This window comes from Urocampus carinirostris, chromosome 3 (genome assembly GCF_059441175.1).
Source record: "Urocampus carinirostris isolate Australia breed hairy pipefish chromosome 3, RoL_Ucar_1.0, whole genome shotgun sequence".
In the NCBI taxonomy this organism is placed as follows: Eukaryota; Metazoa; Chordata; class Actinopteri; order Syngnathiformes; family Syngnathidae; genus Urocampus; species Urocampus carinirostris.
The window spans coordinates 4,689,677-4,710,023 of NC_142351.1; the positions used below are offsets into that span (position 1 = coordinate 4,689,677).

The 20,347-nt window shown below is 44.3% G+C and overlaps 2 protein-coding genes across 2 annotated transcripts; one reads left to right on the top strand and one right to left on the bottom strand.

The window, feature by feature from the left end:
• Window positions 1-2,137: 2,137 nt before the first annotated feature.
• Window positions 2,138-13,212, bottom strand: LOC148368406 (uncharacterized). Its single transcript, XM_088329696.1, has 4 exons — window positions 12,637-13,212; window positions 12,178-12,392; window positions 3,815-4,341; window positions 2,138-2,275 (listed from the first exon to the last, which is right to left on the bottom strand). Exons 2-4 carry the CDS (start codon window positions 12,278-12,280, stop codon window positions 2,138-2,140), a joined length of 768 nt encoding a protein of 255 aa, XP_088185822.1. The 5' UTR covers window positions 12,281-12,392; window positions 12,637-13,212.
• Window positions 12,803-20,210, top strand: LOC148368407 (uncharacterized). Its single transcript, XM_088330444.1, has 3 exons — window positions 12,803-13,135; window positions 15,214-15,306; window positions 18,058-20,210. Exons 1-3 carry the CDS (start codon window positions 13,027-13,029, stop codon window positions 19,524-19,526), a joined length of 1,671 nt encoding a protein of 556 aa, XP_088186570.1. The 5' UTR covers window positions 12,803-13,026; the 3' UTR covers window positions 19,527-20,210.
• Window positions 20,211-20,347: the final 137 nt, after the last annotated feature.

Below are 20,347 nucleotides of genomic sequence, written 5' to 3' on the forward strand. Positions count from 1 at the left end.
GCGTCTTAACTCTGAAAAGACCGAAATGTTAGTCATTGGTCCTTCTAAATGCCGGGACTTATTCGCAAAAACTGCTGTGAACATTGACAAATGTCACATCACACAGAGTGACTCAGTTAAAAATTTAGGTGTCATATTTGACCCTGATCTATCCTTTGAGATGCATGTAAAGCAAATTACTAGAACTGCCTTCTTCCATCTTCGCAACATTGCTAAAATCCGTTCAATACTGTCTCAGTCTGATGCGGAAACAATAATTCATGCATTTGTTACCTCCCGTCTCGATTACTGCAATGCACTACTCTCCGGTCTCCCGAAGTCCAGAATCAAGTCTCTTCAGCTAGTACAAAATGCAGCAGCGAGGCTTTTAACTAGGACAAAAAAGTACGATCACATAACACCGATTATGGCTAACCTGCATTGGCTCCCAGTTAGCCAAAGATGTGACTTCAAAGTTCTCTTAGTATTGTACAAAATCATACATGGACTTGCTCCCTCTTATCTTTCAGATCTGATCTGCCACTATGTCCCGGTCCGAAGCCTACGATCTGAGAGTGCTGGTCTTCTGATGATCCCGAGAGCAAAGAAGTCTTCTGCTGGTTCGAGAGCGTTCTCCATCCGGGCACCGGTGCTGTGGAATGCTCTTCCCCCTGAGATTCGATCTGCAACCTCAGTGGAAATGTTTAAATCTAAACTTAAAACTCACTTCTACTCCATTGCATACGAATAACCTACTCCTCTTGTCGGTTGAAAATAGTTTGTGTAATATAGTGTAACAATCTGTGAAGCCCTTTGAGACTCTTCGTGATTTAGGGCTATACAAATAAAAATGACTTGACTTGACTTGACTTCCAATAAATAGTTTATTTTGTGACCGTCTTGTTCTGGTTTCTCAAATCTGCGTTCAGGCTCTATGTCTCTGCACCATACAACAAAGTCGGCATAATCACACGCTCATACTTTCCCCTCTTAACATCCATACTTGTACTCTTGTTGTTCATCACTCTCCTCAGAGCAGCCAAAACCTTGCTTCCTTGATTGACTCTGTGCAATACCGTGCACTTCATTCCACATCACAACCCAAGTACCTAAAGCTTTCAACTTCTTCCAGTACCTGTCCATTCAACCTCGTTTCCAACGCCATGACCACGACATCGCGTAAACACTTCACCACCTTACTCTTCCCAACATTCACACAACATACTCTTCCAAACTCCGTTACCAACCTTCTCAATGTCTCCTCAGAATCAGCCACAAGCGCTGTGTCATCTGCAAACAACAACCTACTTACCTGCCACACTGTTCCACTGTTGTCCATCATGTCTACACCTCTGACAAATACACTTGCATTCACCTCTCTCACCACACCATCCATGTACACATTGGACAGCCACGGTGACATCACACACCCCCTGTCTCACACCTGTCTCACACCAGTCAACACAGGGAACCACTCACTTGTCTCACTCCCTACTCTTACACATGCTTTGCTGTTCTTATAAAAACTCTTCACTTCACACTGTAGTAGTGCAGAGGAGAACTTGTCGTACTGCAAACACCAGATATACACATCCTCTTCCTTTCCTGAAACCACTCTGCTCCTCCATCATCACCTCATTCGTTCCTCCTCTCACTCTCTTAATCAAGTCTCTTCCATACATCTCACAGACAGCAAACTCATACCTCTCAAATTGTTACATTTATACTTATCACCTCTACTCTTATACAATTGCACCACACATGCACAACACCAATCAACAGGTACCACAACACTTAAAAAGCATACATTCAACAAGCGTACTAACCAGCCAATCAACCAGTGGGAAAGGGCCTCTAAACAAAGGACCCCAAAAAATAAATCAATAAAAATAAAGGCAGTCGGTGAAGAATGTGAGGTGCGAATGAATGACGCCAACACGGTGACGGATGTGTTAAAAAAACGGATGCAGACGGTCGTCGCTCTCCAAAGAGACCGGACCTGTTTCTGAGTAGTTTTTCATGACATTGGTGGCAGCAGTTATGGATTTTTTTCATACTTTTTTGGAAAATGTATCAAGCACGCTAGTTCGCTAAGCTAGCCTACCAGCTGTATGGTGGAGCGGCATGTAGCGGCAAACAAAACACAGATATATGGACTCTAAATGGACGAAGGCTTGTATCGGAGGGCCGCCACTTGGACTGAAGGTAAGAGTGGTATGCAAGTTGACCTGAGGCCATTTCGTGGGGAGGGTGAGAAGCCTTTTGCCCGATGGTTGAAGCCTTTTGAGGCCACCGTCTGTGCGTAGGCAAGAAAGGAAAGTTACCGCGCAGCCTTAGTGACCCTTCTCCCAAGGCAACTGGACGATGCGGCTTTTCAATTTCAACTTTTAGACATGCTTTAATGCATTACCGCTTCCGGTACCAACATGGCGGCGCGTGTTTACGTTGCGGCGGCTAGTTGCTATCTGGCTAACCTGCTATTTATTATCGTTCTCCGATCTTTTTTGCTTTCCTTTTTGGACACATGTGTGGCCAATAAGACTTATAGTCGGGAGGAACTTATTCAATTGGGTGGGCGTCTAAATTTCGACTCTTCTGGCACCTTTTATACCACCCATGATATCCCGAACGAGCTTCAAAGGGACTCGGGTTCGCCGTGGCTAGCCACTCCACCTAAGAGAAGACGAAGAGGGCGCAAAGACAGAAAGCAGAAGCGGGGCTGTCGTGCAGGGAAGCATGTGAAGTCGAAGGAGCAAGTGTTGTAGAAAATAAACTTGCATTTGTAGAATAGATTTGCATACATTTAGAAAGAAATGTAGAAAGATTTGCTTACAGTTTGGAGAAATGTTGTTTACATCTCGCGAAGGTCTCGGCGGACGAATTAGTGTAAACAATCCTCCTTAAGGGAAGACAACAGATAACGGCAAAGGGCAAGGTGACATAAACTGGCATGAACTTAAAAACACTTCCAAATAAGGACATAACCCTGGGCATGTACGCCTTCAGGCGTGAAAAGGGACGGGGCCAAACCGGGTACACGTGCTATGTTGAAAACTATAAAGACACACGCATATCTTTGATTCGCTGAGTCTCTTGTTGAAATTGCGTATCAATAAAAAAGAACTCCCTGTTACGTCATTTTGATTCCTGCATTTCTTTGAACACGTATGAGACGATTCAACAAATTGGTCTTATCTTCAACACAAGAAGGACTCAAAGATGTATCTAATCCAACCGCTCAGTAGCCTAGATGGTAAGGCGCCCGCTCTGAGACTGGGAGGTCGGTGGTTCGCGCCCCGGCCGAGTCATTCCTAAGACTTAAAAAGTGGTCGGCGGTGCCCTCTGTTGGCTGCGGCTGCATCGGCTCGCTACAACGGGTCAGGTGTAATCGACATTTCGTTCTGTGTACATTGTTACACAGAATGACAATACAAGGAAATTATTATTATTATTATTATTATTTCTTCATCGATCTTGCCGGTCAACCGACGCCTGAAGCCCAACGCACCCGAACAGCGACATCTTGTGACGATCTCGACAAAGACTACAGCTAAGTTAAATGATTCAGCAAACCTAAAATTTGGTCTTTTAAATGTTAGATCACTTGCTCCTAAAGCTTTACTTGTTGATAAGTTTATAATCGCGAATAATATTAACTGTATCGGTCTCTGTGAAACTTGGTTACGCCCGGACGAGTTTTTACCGCTAAATGGTACTTCTCCTCAAGACTATGTGAGCAGCCACGTAGCACGCCCTTTGAAGAAGAGTGGCGGTGTCGCGTTCATTTCCGAAAAAAAAACGCTCAAATTTACTCCTCATACCTCTAATAATTTACTCTACGGGTAAATTTTTGACCGCACACTGAGCAGGAAAAGGGTTTTTCACCAGTGTGGACAGCGATGTGATATTTGAGATGATCTTTGCGCCTAAACCTTTTCTCACAATGCGGACATTTGTGATTTGCGTTATCAGCTTCCCACGGTTTGTCACCATCATTGTGTGCAGAGTCGGACGTGTCGTCGTCATTTGTGGTCCCGGGAAACACCTTTTCCTTGTTCTCTTCATGTTGATCTTCGGAGGTTAAACGGACCTCGGTCACTTCAATCTCTCTCAAATTTTCCTCCTCTCTAAGGTCAAAATACTCAAAATCGTTCTCCTCCTTTTTAACGAGGCCAAACTCCCAAAATTCCTCCTCCTTTTTCACGTAAACTGTCTCTAAATTCTCATCTTCCTCCTTTTTAACGTGATCAGGCTCTAAATCGACTTTCTCCTTTTTGACGTCTTCAGGCTCAGAATCCTCTTTTTTGACGGCAGGCAACTTTGTCTCTCGTTGCCAAGGAAGATTCTCCTCTTCGCTAACGTCTGCAGGACACAAGACACACATGAACGTGTCAAATCTATATTCAACCTAAAAAATGTATTTTTTTTAGAGCAAGGTGTAACAGAGTTGAAATTTGATTGTTTTGAATGTTTTTTTGAATTCTCACAAAATCTGTGTTTTTGTTGTATTACTGTTAATATTCCGGTACCTCATTCAGTTGTTAAGTCATGGGCGTCTGCGACTGTTTTTTTCGTTTGGCACTTTATGGGCTTCAGCGCTTGCCGTAGCTTAAGTGAATTTTGTAAGCGTTGAAGATAATTGCAGTCGAGAACAGAGACCCCTGACTTTTGTATTGTTTTATTTACTGAATGCAGGCAATAAACCAGACATTGTGAAACCTTGTGTCGTGCATGAACGAGGGTAGCTACACTGATGCCGTGACTACGCAACTGGATCATTTCGATCAGCCTCTGAGCAGATCCCGGCGTTGCTGCATATTCTTCTTGTGTCCACTAGAGGGTACTGTTGTACTGCATTGGCGCTTTGATTTTGTTTTATGTATTTGTGCCACTGTGCATTTGCTATCAATACGTAAATTATTAGTTAATTTCTGGTTTTTATTTTTCCTGTTTTATTTTCTATTCTTTGTATTATCGAAAGTATAATGGCTGAAGGATATAGTAGTCAAAATGACGATTTTCAGGGCTTTTCTATTGGCAGGGGTGTCCATTTTAATGGTTTGAATGCAAACACACTTACTAGTGGGTATAGAAGTAAAGGTGTAGGTGGTCTCCAAGAACATGTTAGTGATGGGAGGGACAGGGGGCGTGGTATGAGCCCAAACTGGTCTCCAAGTGAACAGTTCTTGAGGGAGAGTGCACAGACTTCAACCCAAATGAGTGATAATATTGCCCTGCAACACCTGACTGACATGGTAGGCCGAATTGGAGAGCAGATAGGCAACTCAGTATTGGCTAGTCTGCTCTCTTCTGGTTTCATTGATCGCACACATGCACATGACACACCAATGACTGGAAAAGCAGCGACTGTTATGACTAAAGACGACCCTAGACCACATAACACAACGCAGGAAAACACTACACCGGTAATTGTCCATGTCAAGACTGAACGTGAAATTGTGACTTTCAGGGGAAATGGTTCTGACAAGTGTTCAATTCAAGAATGGATCACCATGACTAAAGCCCAGCTTCGGAAACAGTCCTATACAACAGCTGAGAAAGCAGATGAGATACTAAGCAGGCTTTTAGGGAGGGCAAGAGACGTTGTCAGAGTAGCTCTCAGGAGTGATGAGGCACTTGATGTGAGGCAAGACCCAGATATCATTTATGACATTCTAATACGATACTTTAGTCATTCCTCGTCAACTCTCCCGTTGCAAGATTTTTACACCACGCTACCCACGCCAAAGGAAAATCCAGTTGACTACTGGATCAGACTAAACAAAGCAGCAGACACTGCTGATGAGGGTTTGCGTCGCTTGGGCAGAAAAATGGAAAACCTTGGCGGGGAAGTGGCACAAATGTTTGCAAAGTACTGTCCTGATCCACAGCTATCAAACATTTTCAGATGCAAGCCTGTTAATGAGTGGACCTCTAAGGACGTTCAACTCAGGATAGATGAGTATCAAAGGGAATCAGGGGCGTCAACTAGGTCTTGCAGTGTCCCTCCACTGAAGAATTACCCGACTGCAGTGCTTGACAGTGAATCTCCTTGTTGTTCCTACTCTGGCTCTATAGAGACGGGTCTCCAGTCCATTTGTCCCACCCATGTTAACCCCGATCCATATACACATTTTTCGTGTGTTCGACAGCATGCCCAGCGCCCACAGCATGTCTCACCGCCTGTCCGTGTCCCATCACAGCATGTCCCACCACAGCATGTCTCACCACAGTATGTCCCACAGCCTGCTCAGAAAGATGACAGTGATGTCCTTGGCCGAATGATGAGCATGCTAGAGAGAGTTTTGTCTAGAGTGGAGCCACTGAATCCTGAGCGTATTCAGAGGCGCCTAAGTCCTTTCAACTCTCCTCCATGTAAGGTGTGTGGTGGCGCTGATCACTCCACTTTATATCATTGCAAATTGAATAATCTGTGTTTCAAGTGTCTAGCCCCTGGTCACTCTAAGCAGCATTGCCCCGACAAAGTTTCTCCCCAAATCAGTTCAGTTTCGGGAAACTAGCTGACCTGTATTCAGAGGGAGGCCGTACAGGTCAAAATGAGTTCTCCCACCCATTTGATCTCAATTTCAATTCAGTTTTTAATTCTGACACGTTCACACAATCTCAGTTGCCTAATATTGTTTATCAAAACACACATACTGTAGGGGGCAGCGATAGTTTGTTTTATGTACCAGTTAGAGTGGGGAGCAGTATGACTTTGGGGGGGATGTTGGATAGTGGCTCCATGGCCTGTACCGTGAGTGAGACTGCTCTGCGTAAGATGCTCTCTGTTGGAGCAGTACGTACAGAAGACGAATTTTCCATCAACGTGACACTCATTGGTGTTGGGGGTCGACGAGTGTGCCCAAAGTCAGCTTTCAACATCGAAATGGAAATCAATAATTGTAAAATGATTGTGCCAACAATTGTTGTTGAGGGGCAACCTGATGACCTAATCATTGGAACTAATGTTATCAGAAACATATTGCATGAGTCAAAGAAGTTTGGTGCGCACTGGACAGCAATCTCTGCTCCATCATCCACTAATGCTGAAACTGAGCAATTTCTTTCATTGCTAGCTGGCTTGCATAGATGGAGTGGTGGTGAAATGCCCGAGAAGATAGGCACAGTGCTCTGCAATTCAGCCACATGCCTTGAGCCTGGCCGTGAGTACCTCTTGTGGGGGAAGCCGTCAAAAACTGCACGAGTATCTCCTGGGAGCGCAGCGATGACAGAACCTACGTCGGCACGATCTGCCCCCAAGGGTCTAATGGTCGCCAGAATCGTCACACCTCTGTGGGCAGATGGATGGGTTCCACTGAAAGTCATGAATGTCACAGAATATCCGCTGTTTTTGAGACGCAATGCAAAGCTGGCTGACTTGGTGCCTTGTGTTGCTTTGGAGGATCTAGACCTGGTCAGTGGCCATCAGAGTACTTCCGTTGTGCAATTGCCCCCTGTCTGCTCTGATGTAAGTAATGCTGAGGAGAAGCTACAGTCTATTGGCCTAGGTGAACTAGATGTTGGCTGTTGTGATGCATCGTCTGAGTGTAAAGACAAGTTGTCAGAGCTGATCATTCACTACCAAGACATCTTCTCGCGTAATCACCTTGACTGCGGAAAGGCGAAGGACTTTGTTCACAGAATCCATCTGGTTGACCAAAAGCCGTTCAGACTCCCTTTTAGACGTGTGCCACCGAGTCAGTATCAAAAATTACGCCAAGTTTTGAATGAAATGGAAGAGAAAGAGATCATTCGAAAGTCGACAAGTGAATATGCTTCACCTTTAGTTCTCATCTGGAAGAAGAATGGTGATATGCGTGTGCACTGACTTTAGGTGGTTGAACAAGAGGACTCTGAAAGACGCTCATCCTCTGCCACATCAGGCTGATTGCTTAGCAGCACTTGGTGGCAACTCCTTCTTCAGTACAATGGACTTGACGTCTGGGTTTTACAACATGCCTTTACACGAAGATGATAGGAAGTACTCAGCGTTCACTACGCCTATGGGGCTTTATGAGTACAACAGGTTGCCACAGGGGCTCTGTAATAGCCCAGGGAGTTTCATGAGGATGATGACATCCATTTTCGGGGACCAAAACTATTTAAGTCTGCTATGCTACTTGGACGACATTTTAGTTTTTGCCCCTGATGAAAGTTCTGCACTCAGACGTCTTGAAATGGTGTTCAGCAGACTCCGTGCCCACAATCTGAAACTGGCCCCCAGGAAATGTCACTTTTTAAGGAAATCTGTAAAATTCTTGGGGCACATTATTGATGAACATGGAGTGTCAACTGATCCAGAAAAAGTTGAAAGTATAAGCAAAATGACTGTGGCGGACTTGATGGAGTCGGATGGAGCGACACCTTCTGAGAAACGTGTACGGTCTTTCTTGGGCATGTTAAATTTTTATCAACACTTCATTCCGGGGTATTCAACACTTGCAAAGCCCTTGTTTTATCTGCTGGCTGGCCAGAAACAGAAGAAAGGCAGAAAGCCCAAATGCACTGTAGTGGGCCGCAAACTGAAATCAGGTGACTGGACTGCTGACCACGACCAGGCATTTACAGACCTCAAAAAGGCCCTTATCCATTCTGTGGTTTTGGCTCATCCAGACTTTAGTCGTCCATTTTTGCTGTCGACTGACGCCTCACTGGATGGCCTTGGAGCCGTTTTGTCCCAGGTACGTGAAGGTGACACAGTGGCTAGGCCAATTGCGTTTGCTAGCAAGTCTTTGACCCGGTCACAGAAGAACTACCCAGCTCACCGTTTGGAATTTCTTGCACTGAAGTGGGCTGTGTGTGAGAAGTTTAGCCATTGGTTGAAAGGCCATGAGTTTACCGTCTGGACTGACAATAATCCACTTACACACATTATGACTAAACCCAAATTGGACTGTTGTGAGCAAAGATGGGTGTCAAAGCTGGCCAGTTACAATTTTGAAATCAAATATGTGCCTGGTCCCAAAAACACGGTTGCTGACGCTCTCAGCCGTGTCCCTTTTTGTCAGAATGTTGGCCACAGACTAGTCAGTGAACCTCTTCATGATCTCACTGCGGAAGCTGCGGTTTTGTCTGATACAGCCGTCCAACAGACTTTCAGAGACTCTACCGATCAGCCTGTCATGGCAGAGAAGCTGTCCCATTCTTTAGCTACAAATGTCCAGTCATTACTCGTGTCGGCCCAGACTGTATCCAATCAAGAAGTTGCTGCTGTTGTCCAGTCACACACTGAATGGGCCTCCGGTGCGAGAACTCGTGCAGCTCAACTGATAAGCCACATGCCCCACCTTATCCCAGATACACTACCCAGTCTGCCTGCTTTCTCCATGGATGACCTGCGGGAGGCTCAGTCCAGGGACAGAGTTTTGTCTCGTCTTCGGTTTTATGTGGAACGGTCTCGAAGACCGTCTAGACGTGAAAGGGCACACGAGACAAGTCAAGTTCTGGGCCTCCTGAAGCACTGGGAGAAGTTTGTTCTGAGTGATGATGTTTTGTACAGAGTATCCCGTAATCAGATTTCAAATGCAAAACGCCATCAGTTAGTGGTCCCTGATTGCCTGAAGGCCGAAGTTTTAAAAGGGGTGCATGACAGTGCGGGCCATCAAGGCCAGTCAAGAACCCTGAGCATCGCCAGACAGAGATTCTTTTGGTTGCATATGGACAGAGATGTGAGGATGCATGTTCGTCAATGTCAGCGTTGCATAGTCAGCAAAGTCACTGAGCCTGCAGGGAGGGCCCCTCTGGAAAGCATTGCCACTTCCCGCCCATTGCAACTTGTTTGTATTGATTTCTGGTCCGCTGAAGATTCACACAACAAATCTGTTGACGTACTAGTCATAACAGACCATTTCACCAGATTGGCACAAGCTTTTCCATGTAGAGACCAGTCAGCCAGGCAAGTAGCTAAAGTTCTATGGGAAAAGTATTTTTGTGTTTATGGCTTTCCGGAGAGGATCCACAGTGATCAAGGCCCAAGCTTTGAGAGCAATTTGGTCGCAGAACTTTTACAATTATCTGGGGTGCGTAAGTCACATACTACCCCGTACCATCCGATGGGAAATGGAAGTGTTGAGCGTTTTAATCGTACTTTGGGCAATATGATCAGAGCTCTGCCCCCTGAATCAAAGCAGGACTGGCCAAGACGTTTACAAACACTCACATTCATGTACAATTGCACTGCTCATGAAACTACTGGATATGCACCATTTTACTTGATGTTTGGGAGAGTTCCTCGCCTCCCAGTTGACACTCTGTTTGGGAACATTTTGTCTGACCCTGACATTACCACCTACGGCAGATATGTTGCAAAACTGTCTGAAGACCTGAAGGAGGCTATGTCAATTGCTCAGGAACATGCAAAAAAGGAACAGGGCAGACAGACTCGACTCTATAACAGGGCAGCAAAAGGGCCGTCAATTGAAGTTGGAGATAGAGTCCTTGTGGCGAACAAAAATGAGAGGGGCAAGCGAAAATTGGCTGATAGGTGGGAGTCTATCATCTACACTGTTATTGAGATGAACCCTCAAACACACACATTCAGAATTCAAGACACCATCACAGGGAATGAGAAGGTTGTTCACCGTAACCTGCTGATGTTGGTTAACTTTCTCCCAGTTCAAGACCAGCCCTCTCCCCAGTCTGATTTGTCTTTGTCCTCTGCAAAATCATCTGCCTCTGTTTGTTCTTCAATGACCAGTCCCACTGTCTCCGAAGAGTCTCATGCTCGAGTGCCTGCTCAGCTAAACCGGTCTGGATGTGCGGCAGATGATGCGCAGAGTCTTGTAAGCATCTCAGGCCTTGACAACTACACAGATCTCACACCTGCATCTGGGGAGAGAACCAGAGAGTGGGTGCATGGGCTGAACTCTGAAAGTTCTGATCACTCTGGTCATTCCTTGACCACTCATACTCACGACACTGCTGTTAGGGATGACAATTCGACTCTTAGTGAGCATGATCATGTTCAATCTGTAGTGGCTGCTGTCTCTGGAGGTAAAGTTAGCCACACTGATCAACCAGAGTCTGCACCACACCGCACTACACGCCTGGGTCGTGTTATACGACCAGTCAACAGGCTTCTTCACACTATGGCTAGACAAGATGTCACCAGACACCTACAGTGTAATGTTTAGACTATGCGTAACACAGTAGTTCAAGCTCTTGGGGCATGACATTTTTTCCCTTTAAAATTCTTCTGAAATAACTTGGTTTTGGAGAGAATGTTTTGTGCTCATTTATGTCTTGTATATGTCTTGGGTGAATGTGGAATGTGTAAGGCATTCTATAGCCGGTGGCTGGTTCAGAGAATTTTCTCTGGCCACTGCATCCTTAAAGGATACTTCTCAAGTCGGTCCTAATATGTGTGACCCAATGACTACTGTTATATATTGATTTTGATTTTATAACCAAGTGTGAGATTTTGTCCAGAATTCGGTGGGGGTGGGTGTAACAGAGTTGAAATTTGATTGTTTTGAATGTTTTTTTGAATTCTCACAAAATCTGTGTTTTTGTTGTATTACTGTTAATATTCCGGTACCTCATTCAGTTGTTAAGTCATGGGCGTCTGCGACTGTTTTTTTCGTTTGGCACTTTATGGGCTTCAGCGCTTGCCGTAGCTTAAGTGAATTTTGTAAGCGTTGAAGATAATTGCAGTCGAGAACAGAGACCCCTGACTTTTGTATTGTTTTATTTACTGAATGCAGGCAATAAACCAGACATTGTGAAACCTTGTGTCGTGCATGAACGAGGGTCGCTACAAAAAGCATTGGTGCCTTCCAGAATTCCTGAAAAAAATACATAAGAATTACCAAACGCCACAGGAATATGGCATTTTTTAATTTTATCTTTTGCCTAAAAGCCTTTTATTCCATGTTTATTGAAAAGCTGCTGTACAATTGTCCATGTTCAAAAATCTCTTATTGCTAATGATTACGTCAAACGGGGATTACAATTTCTTGAAAGTGTTGATCTAAAAGAAATTGGCTTGAAATATCCTGATTGTATATAGATAGATACTTTATTCATCCCCGCAGGGAAATTCACATTTCCAGCAGCATCCTTTTGCTGAGAACAATACAATAATAAAGCAAAAAGAATCAAATATAAAGTGTTACATAGTAGGGCAGCACGGTGGACCAGTGGTTAGTGCGTGTGGGGCACAGTTCTGAGGTCATGGGTTCAAATCCAGTTACCAACCTTCCTGTGCGGAGTTGGCATGTTCTCCCCGTGCTTCCGTGGGTTTCCTCCCACATTCCAAAAACATACGTGTCAGGTTAATTAGCAGGTCAAAATTGTCCATAGGTGTGAATGAGCGAGTGACCTGTCTGTCTCTGTGTGCCGTGCGACAGTTCAGAGTGTCCCCTGCCGACTGCCCGAAGATAGCTAGGATGGGCTCCAGCACCCCCGCGACCCTATGTGCAGATAATGGATGGATAGATAGATGCTTTATTCATCCCCGCAGGGAAGTTCACATTTCCGGCAGCATCCTTGTGCTGAGAACAATACAATAATAAAGCAAAAAGAATACAATATAAAGTGTTACATTTTAACATCTACAATTGTTATTTTTTTCAGAAACACTTTTTAGTTTTCAAATATATTTAAGTTAATTTTCTGTAATAAGAGCAAGTGTTGACGTTGATAACAACAAGTTACCTGCATGAAAATCAGTTTTAAAATGAGCAGGTTGTGATTTATTTTCAATGTACATCCATTGCGCGAAGTTGGCCCGACCAAAATGGCCGCCACGTAGGCACGATGGTTAGCAGCCTGCTACAGCACGCTGACCTAGCAAGTCCTCTGTTTATACCTGTGTCCCACAATCCATTGCGGCAGTGTTTGGAAAGAGAAGCTGTCATGGCTGCCGCACCACCGTCGCACAATAGAATGTCGAGAAAACGACCAAAAATCCTGTTGTCAACTTAAAACTACGTAAGCTCGACAGAAGTATCACTTTGCGGTCCTTTTCGAAGGTTTTGTCCTTATTACTCCCGAGTTGGAGCGACACTTGTGGCGTTTTTTCGTTGAACTTCAAAGGCGGACAAAATGTGCTCCAGTGAGGAAGGATCTCTTCAAGAGAAGCTACAAGGAGCCAAAAAGGAGACCGAGCGAGAAGGTCGACGACCAGACGCTGTTTCCAACCATCTCGGGGCAGGTTGGTCATTTTCCCTTCTGCTACATCCTTGACGTCAGTGGCGTTACCACGGGCACGCTCTGCCCAGCCAAAGAAAAGTGGATGTCGTAATGAGGGCAGTCTGGGTAGTGCATACGTCATCTCGTATATAATTGTGTATGTCATCGGACACTAGCTTTGACTCTCCTGCCCCCTCAGCACACAGGGTACGCATCAGTCCCCACGAAGGGAGCAGCCCCTCCCAGCATATTGCTACGTAATAGTGATAGGAATTCTGTCTTTTTATAGAGAAGCAAGTCTTTCGGCTTGACTGGCCAAAATTAGACAACTCTTTTCGTCTCAGAAGCGTCTCTTTAGATTGTTTTTGCATGCACAAAATGACTTTAAAGGGGAAACAATTCAGCAACGTTAGATGCGGATCTCTACTTGGCTCTTGGTATAAGTTGAGTGTTATGAACTTGGGTTTGAGCCCCATATTAGGGTTCTCAACTGAAAGCAGGTTTCCAAAAAATAGAACCAGCTTTAGGGCTGGAGTTACAGCTAGCCTAAGGCCAAGGTTACAGTTAAAAAACGAGGGTAGGTCTAAAGTTAGGGGTGAAGGGTTATTTGCTAGGCTTTTGGTTGCAATTTAGAAATTTTAACGATTTTAGATTCCGAAACAAGGGTAGCGTCCGACACTAAAGTTTAAGCCCCCGTTCTTTTGATAGGCGCATAAATTCCTCCTTCAATGGTCCTGGACAAATTGGAAAATTGGCTTTAAAAGTCCTTAAAATGTGCTTGAATTCGTCCATGAAAAAGCGGCACGAACCCTGTATTTTGGTCCGGAGAAGTCCCAGGCTCTTCGCACTGATTCTTTCAAACATATAGGAGAGACCGTATACACTTGTATCATGGGGACACCAGCAGCACGGTGACCATTCTACAAGTTTGACCAACCGGAAGAGATTTTCTGAATGCCGTTGATAAAAGATACTCTCCTTTCAATTTTGACCTCACACAAGAGGTTTGAAGACTCTGAGGGACAGCGTCTCGATTTTCTATCTTTATATATGAAAGCCACTCGCATTCGCCCCAAAAAATCCATTCCACTTGGCTCTTCCCAACCAGACACCGAACATTAAGCCCACTGTTCTAGTTCCTCCACTTCAAGACTTGCCACAAATCTCAAACGTCCTCTTAATGGTATTCCAAAGTTTCCTTTTCAATATTCTCTCCTTCCCAAGAACTTCCCCAAGTTTTCCCTCCTTGTCCCAAGACCTGCAACTTCTAGCGTTTTCTTAAATGTATTACCAAGTAACCTATTTTCAAGATTCTCGCCACCCAAAAATCCCCTCTCAAGATATCCTCCTCTACTACCCAAGTCCCACACCCCCTTCTCACCGGTAGAGTCTTTTGTTGTTGCTGTTTGAATAAACGTCTCTCAAGTCAGGTTATATGACATCCCCTTGTGCCTTGCGTTTGGGACTGTCCGACACCTCGTGACGGGAAATGTTCGAATACGACTTAAGACACAGCGATATTTAATAGCTTAAAAGTAACCTGATTCTTTGGTTTCCTCGTCCTTGAGGGAAAAGGACGAGCTTAGAAGTTTGCAAGGTTCAGGCGTTCTGAGTATTCAGATTGGCACCTGGACCAGATGCATGCTATTGTAGAACCTGCTGCATCTTTTGAAATCTTGAGACTGGAAGCTTGATCTCTCCATAACTTACTCCATATTTAATGTTGAGGTTGACTGTGTATTATGTACTGAGGCCCTTGCAACACCCATTGCAACCTGCTTAAATGTCTTAAACTCTGGAGAGTGCTATGTTTTTCAAATCAAACATTTTCAACTGGACCAAAATGTCAATAAAACGAATAAAATAAAACAAACATTTGTTTAGAATTGCCTCTTGTTCAGTTAGTTTTTTTGTTTGTTTCAATTGTGTGTGTTTTTTTGTCAACTTTGTCTTAAATTTCACATCCAAAGGCATTAAAAAAAGTTTCAAATTTAATTTGCCTTAAGCTGTAGAAACCCTGTGGTCTTCTGTGCGTCCCTTTTGTGAGTTTCTGTGATTAAAGGCGTCACAAATAAATGTGATTTGACTTGTGTGTTGCAGACATCGGTGAAGAATATCTTGCTACTGCGTGGCAGGAACCAGAGTTCCCAGGTGCTGTTTCCAAGATACTCCGAGTTGTGTTGAATAGAGCAGGTTGGTCGTTTTACTTTCTGCAACGTCCTCGACATCTCGTATTTGGCCGTCGACAACCACGTACTTTCCTTTCGATTACGGTCCCGGTTTTCTGCCTTGCTCATTCTTTCAAAATACATGCAGTGAAGAAATAAGTATTTGAACACCCTGCTATTTTGGCTCATCTCCCACTTTCATCGTAGGTGCATATCCACTGTGAGAGAGATAAACTAACAAGAAAAATCCAGAAATCACAATGCATGATTTTCTAACGATTAATTTGTCAAACGTTTCCTGTAGTCTTTTACCAGCTTTGCACACACTGCAGGAGATTTCTTGGCCCACTCCTCCACACAGATCTTCTCTAGATCAGTCGGGTTTCTGGGCTGTCGCTGAGAAACTCTGAGTTAGAGCTGCCTTAAAAGATTTTCGATTGGGTTCAGGTCTGGAGACTGTTTAGGCCATGCTAGAAATTGATATGCTTCTTACGAACCCACTCCTTGGTTTTCCTGGCTGCGTGCTTCGGGTCGTTGCGGTGTTGGAAGACCCGCCACGACCCGTCTTCAATGATCTGACTAAGGAGAGGAGGTTGTTGCCAAAAATATCACAATACACGGCCCCCAGTCATCCTCTCTTTACGTAGTGCAATTGGCCTGTCCCATGTGCAGAAAAACACCCCCAAAGCACCCCCTTGCTTTGCAGTAAGGATTGCACTCTTCATTCTTCTTCCTCCGAACACGCTTAGTAGAATTATGACCAAAAAGTTCTAATTTGGTCTCACCTGACCACAAAACCTTCTCCCACGACTCCTCTGTATCATCCAAATGGTCATATACAACTGAAGACGGGCCTTGACATGTGCTGGTTTAAGCAGGGGGACCTTTCGTGCCATGTGTGATTTCAAATCATGACATCTTAGTGTATTACTGTGGGGTCTAAAAACGATCACTTACGTGTGAGAGATCTATAAAAGTTGGCTAAAGCTAGAAAATACACCAGGCATGAGACCTGTTTGGTTTTCTTTACAAGTGCAGTTGGAGGGGGAGCTCAATTTACTAGCTCTCTGCTCGCTAGTCAAAACTCCCTCTGACTCTCCCTCCTTCTGCCTCTGTGTTTTATTGAAGTCACAAGTATTGGAATGTTGAGAAAAACACCATCCCCCCTGGAAACGTAAACAAAGACAGAAAGACTAGGAGACGCCAAAAAGGGCCATAAAACTGATTGGAAATTTCAGACCCCTCCTCCTTCCTTTTTTGCCACATCTCCTCTCCGCGTATTTTTTGGGGCGACGCCCAACGCCGTTTCCTCCAAAACTGGGGGAACTTAAAATGACATGAGAGCTGGTGTCGAGCGCGATCGCCGGGCGTAGGCGAGAAAAGTTAATTTGGAGTGTGCGTTTGATATTAATTTCTAGTTCAAATAATACTTTTTTCATAGTCCATGTTTTAGAAACCCAGGAGGGACCAATTAAACCCCAGCAACCAGCCAGACTTTTCCTATGGTATGGCAAACACTGACTGACTAAAAGTGTGTTTTCTGTTAATGCCCTTGCATCATCCATTTCGGCCAAGGGGATGACCTCATGTGTGGCTCCTTCTCAGTTTCTTCATTTTCCTCATTCTGGGATTTTTTTTTAGTTTTTCCTTGCCCTCATGTAGGTCTTAGATCATGGGATGTTGCCGTGGTTGTCTTTGCAGCCCTCTGTGACTGTTTCTGATTAGTGCCAGACATTTCTCTCAAATGGGAAGTGCCGATGCCAGCCGATGTTGGCCATATTGACTCATTTTTGATGGCCTACAGAAAATCTAGCTCTGTAGCTATACAGGCATAGGGCTCACCAAAAGGAAGCTTTAACAGTCATCTTTCATGAGACAACAGTTGATTTAGTTGATTTGATGACATTGCCATTTTTTTTTTGAAAATACTTGTTTCCCGGATAACTTCTGAGAAAAATGGCTCCTTGCAAAATGATGCAATTCAAATAGAACCTTTGCCACGGTGCTTTTTTAAAATATTCATATTTTCGATACCTAGAATATGTAAACAATTCTTTCCATAAACACAAGGGCATTTTCCTTGAAAAATAACATTTGATTGCAGGGACACTAAACCTATGCATGAAATTTGCAAGAATTCTCAGCCGCTGATGTCTCGGGTGATGTGATCACATGATTCAGGTCGTCATGGTGACCTCAGGGTCCTACGATATGTTCTCCCAACAAAGGCCCTTGGTAATTTTTTTAGAAGGAATAAAGATTTGAAGTGTTAACAGTCTGTACTTATCCTTGCTTTTCTCGTCACACTGCACGTACTTAGCATATACGCCGGCGCCTACACTCTGCCATACAGAGTCATACGGCGGATACAGGATCAAATTGCGGCACTAAGTGTTGACAAAGATCTGATCAAAGCTACTCCTACCTATCTAGTGGTGATTTAATTCCCAGAGGCCTAATACTTACTGATCAGCAAGCGTCTAAGGCTTTACAATTTTTTTTACGTTTTGGTACTCGGGGACAAGCTTCTGAAAACGTGTGTGGAGTCACACTTTGGAGCAATTTACAAGACTATCTGAATAAAGCCACTCTTGGCATCTAATGGTGATTTATCATACTAATCTAATTCCCAGAGTCCTTATACTTACCGATCAGCAGCCTTTCGAATTTTTTTACGTTTTGGCACTCGGGGACAATGCCTCTGAAAACATACTAATACGTTATGGCACTGAACGAGTTAAGGGAAATACAAATAAATGTGACTTGTGTCTTGCAGACGTCAGCCAAGAATATCTTCCTACTGCGCGGCAGGAACCAGATTTGCCTGCCGTTAAAATTGAGGAGGAGGAGGAGGATCTGAAGCCTTATCACGTTAAGCAAGAGACAGAGGATGGGGAGCCTGTCCGCGTTAAAGAGGAGGACGATTTTCAAGTCTTGCTAGTGGCCGGGGTCCGTTCAACCGTCGAAGATCAAGGTCAACCTGAAGGCAATGGTTGGCAGGAGACTCAAAGCATCAGCTCCCGTCAACACGTGGAAACGGATGACGACGACACGTCCCACTCTGCAAACACTGAAAGCGACTCACAGTCGGAAGGTGGTAACACATGTTCACAGTGTGGGAAAACGTTTCCACGCAAGTCTTATATGAAGTTGCATATGAAAGTCCACGCTGGTGAGAAGCCTTTCGCCTGCTCAGTTTGTGGTAAAACATTCATCCAAAATGGACAATTGATTGTACACACTAGAACCCACACTGGTGAGAAGCCTTTTGCCTGCTCAGTTTGCGATAAAAGATTCAGCCGGATTGGGGATTTGAATGTACACACTAGAACCCACACTGGCGAGAAGCCTTTTGCCTGCTCAGTTTGCAATAAAAAATTCACCCGAAATGGAAATTTGAAATCACACCAACTAACCCACACTGGCGAGAAGCCTTTTGCCTGCTCACTTTGCGGTAAAAGATTCACCCGAAATGGACACTTAAAACAACACACACTAATCCACACTGGGGAGAAGATTTTTGCCCGCTCAATTTGTGGGAAACAATTTTCTCAGAATAGGGAATTAAAAACACACACACAAACCGACACTGGCGAGGAGCCTTTTTCTTGCTCAGTTTGCAATAAAAAATTCGCCCAAAATGGTCAATTGAAATTACACCAACTAACCCACACTGGCGAGAAGCCTTTTGCCTGCTTAATTTGTGGTAAACAATTCTCACAGAATTGGCTCTTAAAATCACACCAAAAAACCCACACTGGCGAGAAGCCTTTTGCCTGCTCAGTTTGCGGTCAAAGATTCACTAGAAGTGGGAGCTTAAAAATACACTCCAGAACCCACACTGGCGAGAAGCCTTTTTCTTGTTCAATTTGCGGTCAAAAATTCACTAAAAGTGGAAACTTAAAGAGACACATTAGATCCCAAGGGAAGAAGAAGAAGAAGCCTTTCAACTGCTCAATTTGTGGAAAACAATTCTCACAGAATTGGGACTTGAAATCACACCAAAAAACCCACACTGGCGAGAAGCCTTTTTCTTGCTTAATTTGTGGAAAACAATTCTCACTGAATGGGAACTTAAAGTCACACCAAAAAACCCACACTGGCGAGAAGCCTTTTTCCTGCTCAGTTTGCGGTAAAAAGTTCACCCATAATGGACAATTGAATGTACACACTAGAACCCACACTGGTGAGAAGCCTTTTCCCATTCATCAAAATAGAGGTATGAGCGGGCATAAAAATTCCTAACCCCGAACCCGACCGATTAACTCGATTCGAGTGACAGGGCCCGGAGTAAACCCCTTCGGCCGTGCGCACTTTGGCGCCAAATTATGCGTTTCGGCTGAGTTTACTTGAGGGCGAGTACCTCAAATCGAGGGTTCAGTAAAGCGCAGCGCCGAAACGAACACTTGGGCGCCCAGGTGCAGCGAAATGAAACTGAACGAAACGGCACCGAAAAGAAAATTTGATTATGCAGATTACAAGCTGCAAATCGTGAAAGATTTAGCCCAAAAGCAGACAGAAAGTTTCTAAAGCCGGTAAGCAAAAATGTCCTCTGCCGTAAAGCCTCGGTGAAGCCTTACCTGGTACCTTGTCCAACTTGATCAGGATCTGATACACTAAACATTAGTATTTGGAACTTTTTTAAAGGTGACTGGTGACAACCTGCAGACACGTCTTAGTCTGATGGCACTAGTGTTAACTCTTTTGCCTGCTCAGTTTGCAATAAAAGATTCAGCCAGAGTGGGGATTTGAATGTACACACTAGAACCCACCCGACCGATTATCTGGTTTTCAGTGAGGCAAACTCTTAACTCCACGGGACCATATTTTATCCCACTGTGGAATAAAATATGATCCCGTGGGTTCTTATTCTTCAAGGTCTTATACTGTCATATTAAGTATTCCTAATAAAAGATGTGTATGCCATGATGCCATTAGTATTTCTTTTTCCCACTAATCACCAACTCCTCTCGTGAAATAATGTATGTACTGGTAGCTCATGCCTCCAAAGGTTAAATACTTACAGAAATAGCAAAACCAGCACAGAAAATGCACCTTTCTTGTAA

What these genes read in the sequence shown, in the direction of transcription:
- LOC148368407 (XM_088330444.1), top strand. Translation starts at nt 13,027, where the DNA reads ATGTGCTCCAGTGAGGAAGGATCTCTTCAAGAGAAGCTACAAGGAGCC. An exon ending in TTCCAACCATCTCGGGGCAG is followed by an intron (nt 13,136 to 15,213) that starts GTTGGTCATTTT and finishes TGTGTGTTGCAG; the next exon opens with ACATCGGTGAAGAATATCTT. An exon ending in AGTTGTGTTGAATAGAGCAG is followed by an intron (nt 15,307 to 18,057) that starts GTTGGTCGTTTT and finishes TGTGTCTTGCAG; the next exon opens with ACGTCAGCCAAGAATATCTT.
- LOC148368406 (XM_088329696.1), bottom strand. Translation starts at nt 12,280, where the DNA reads ATGGACAATTTTGACCTGCTAATTAACCTGACACGTATGTTTTTGGAA. An exon ending in TGCCAACTCCGCACAGGAAG is followed by an intron (nt 4,342 to 12,177) that starts GTTGGTAACTGG and finishes TGTGTCCTGCAG; the next exon opens with ACGTTAGCGAAGAGGAGAAT. An exon ending in GTCAAAAATTTACCCGTAGA is followed by an intron (nt 2,276 to 3,814) that starts GTAAATTATTAG and finishes GCCTACGCACAG; the next exon opens with ACGGTGGCCTCAAAAGGCTT.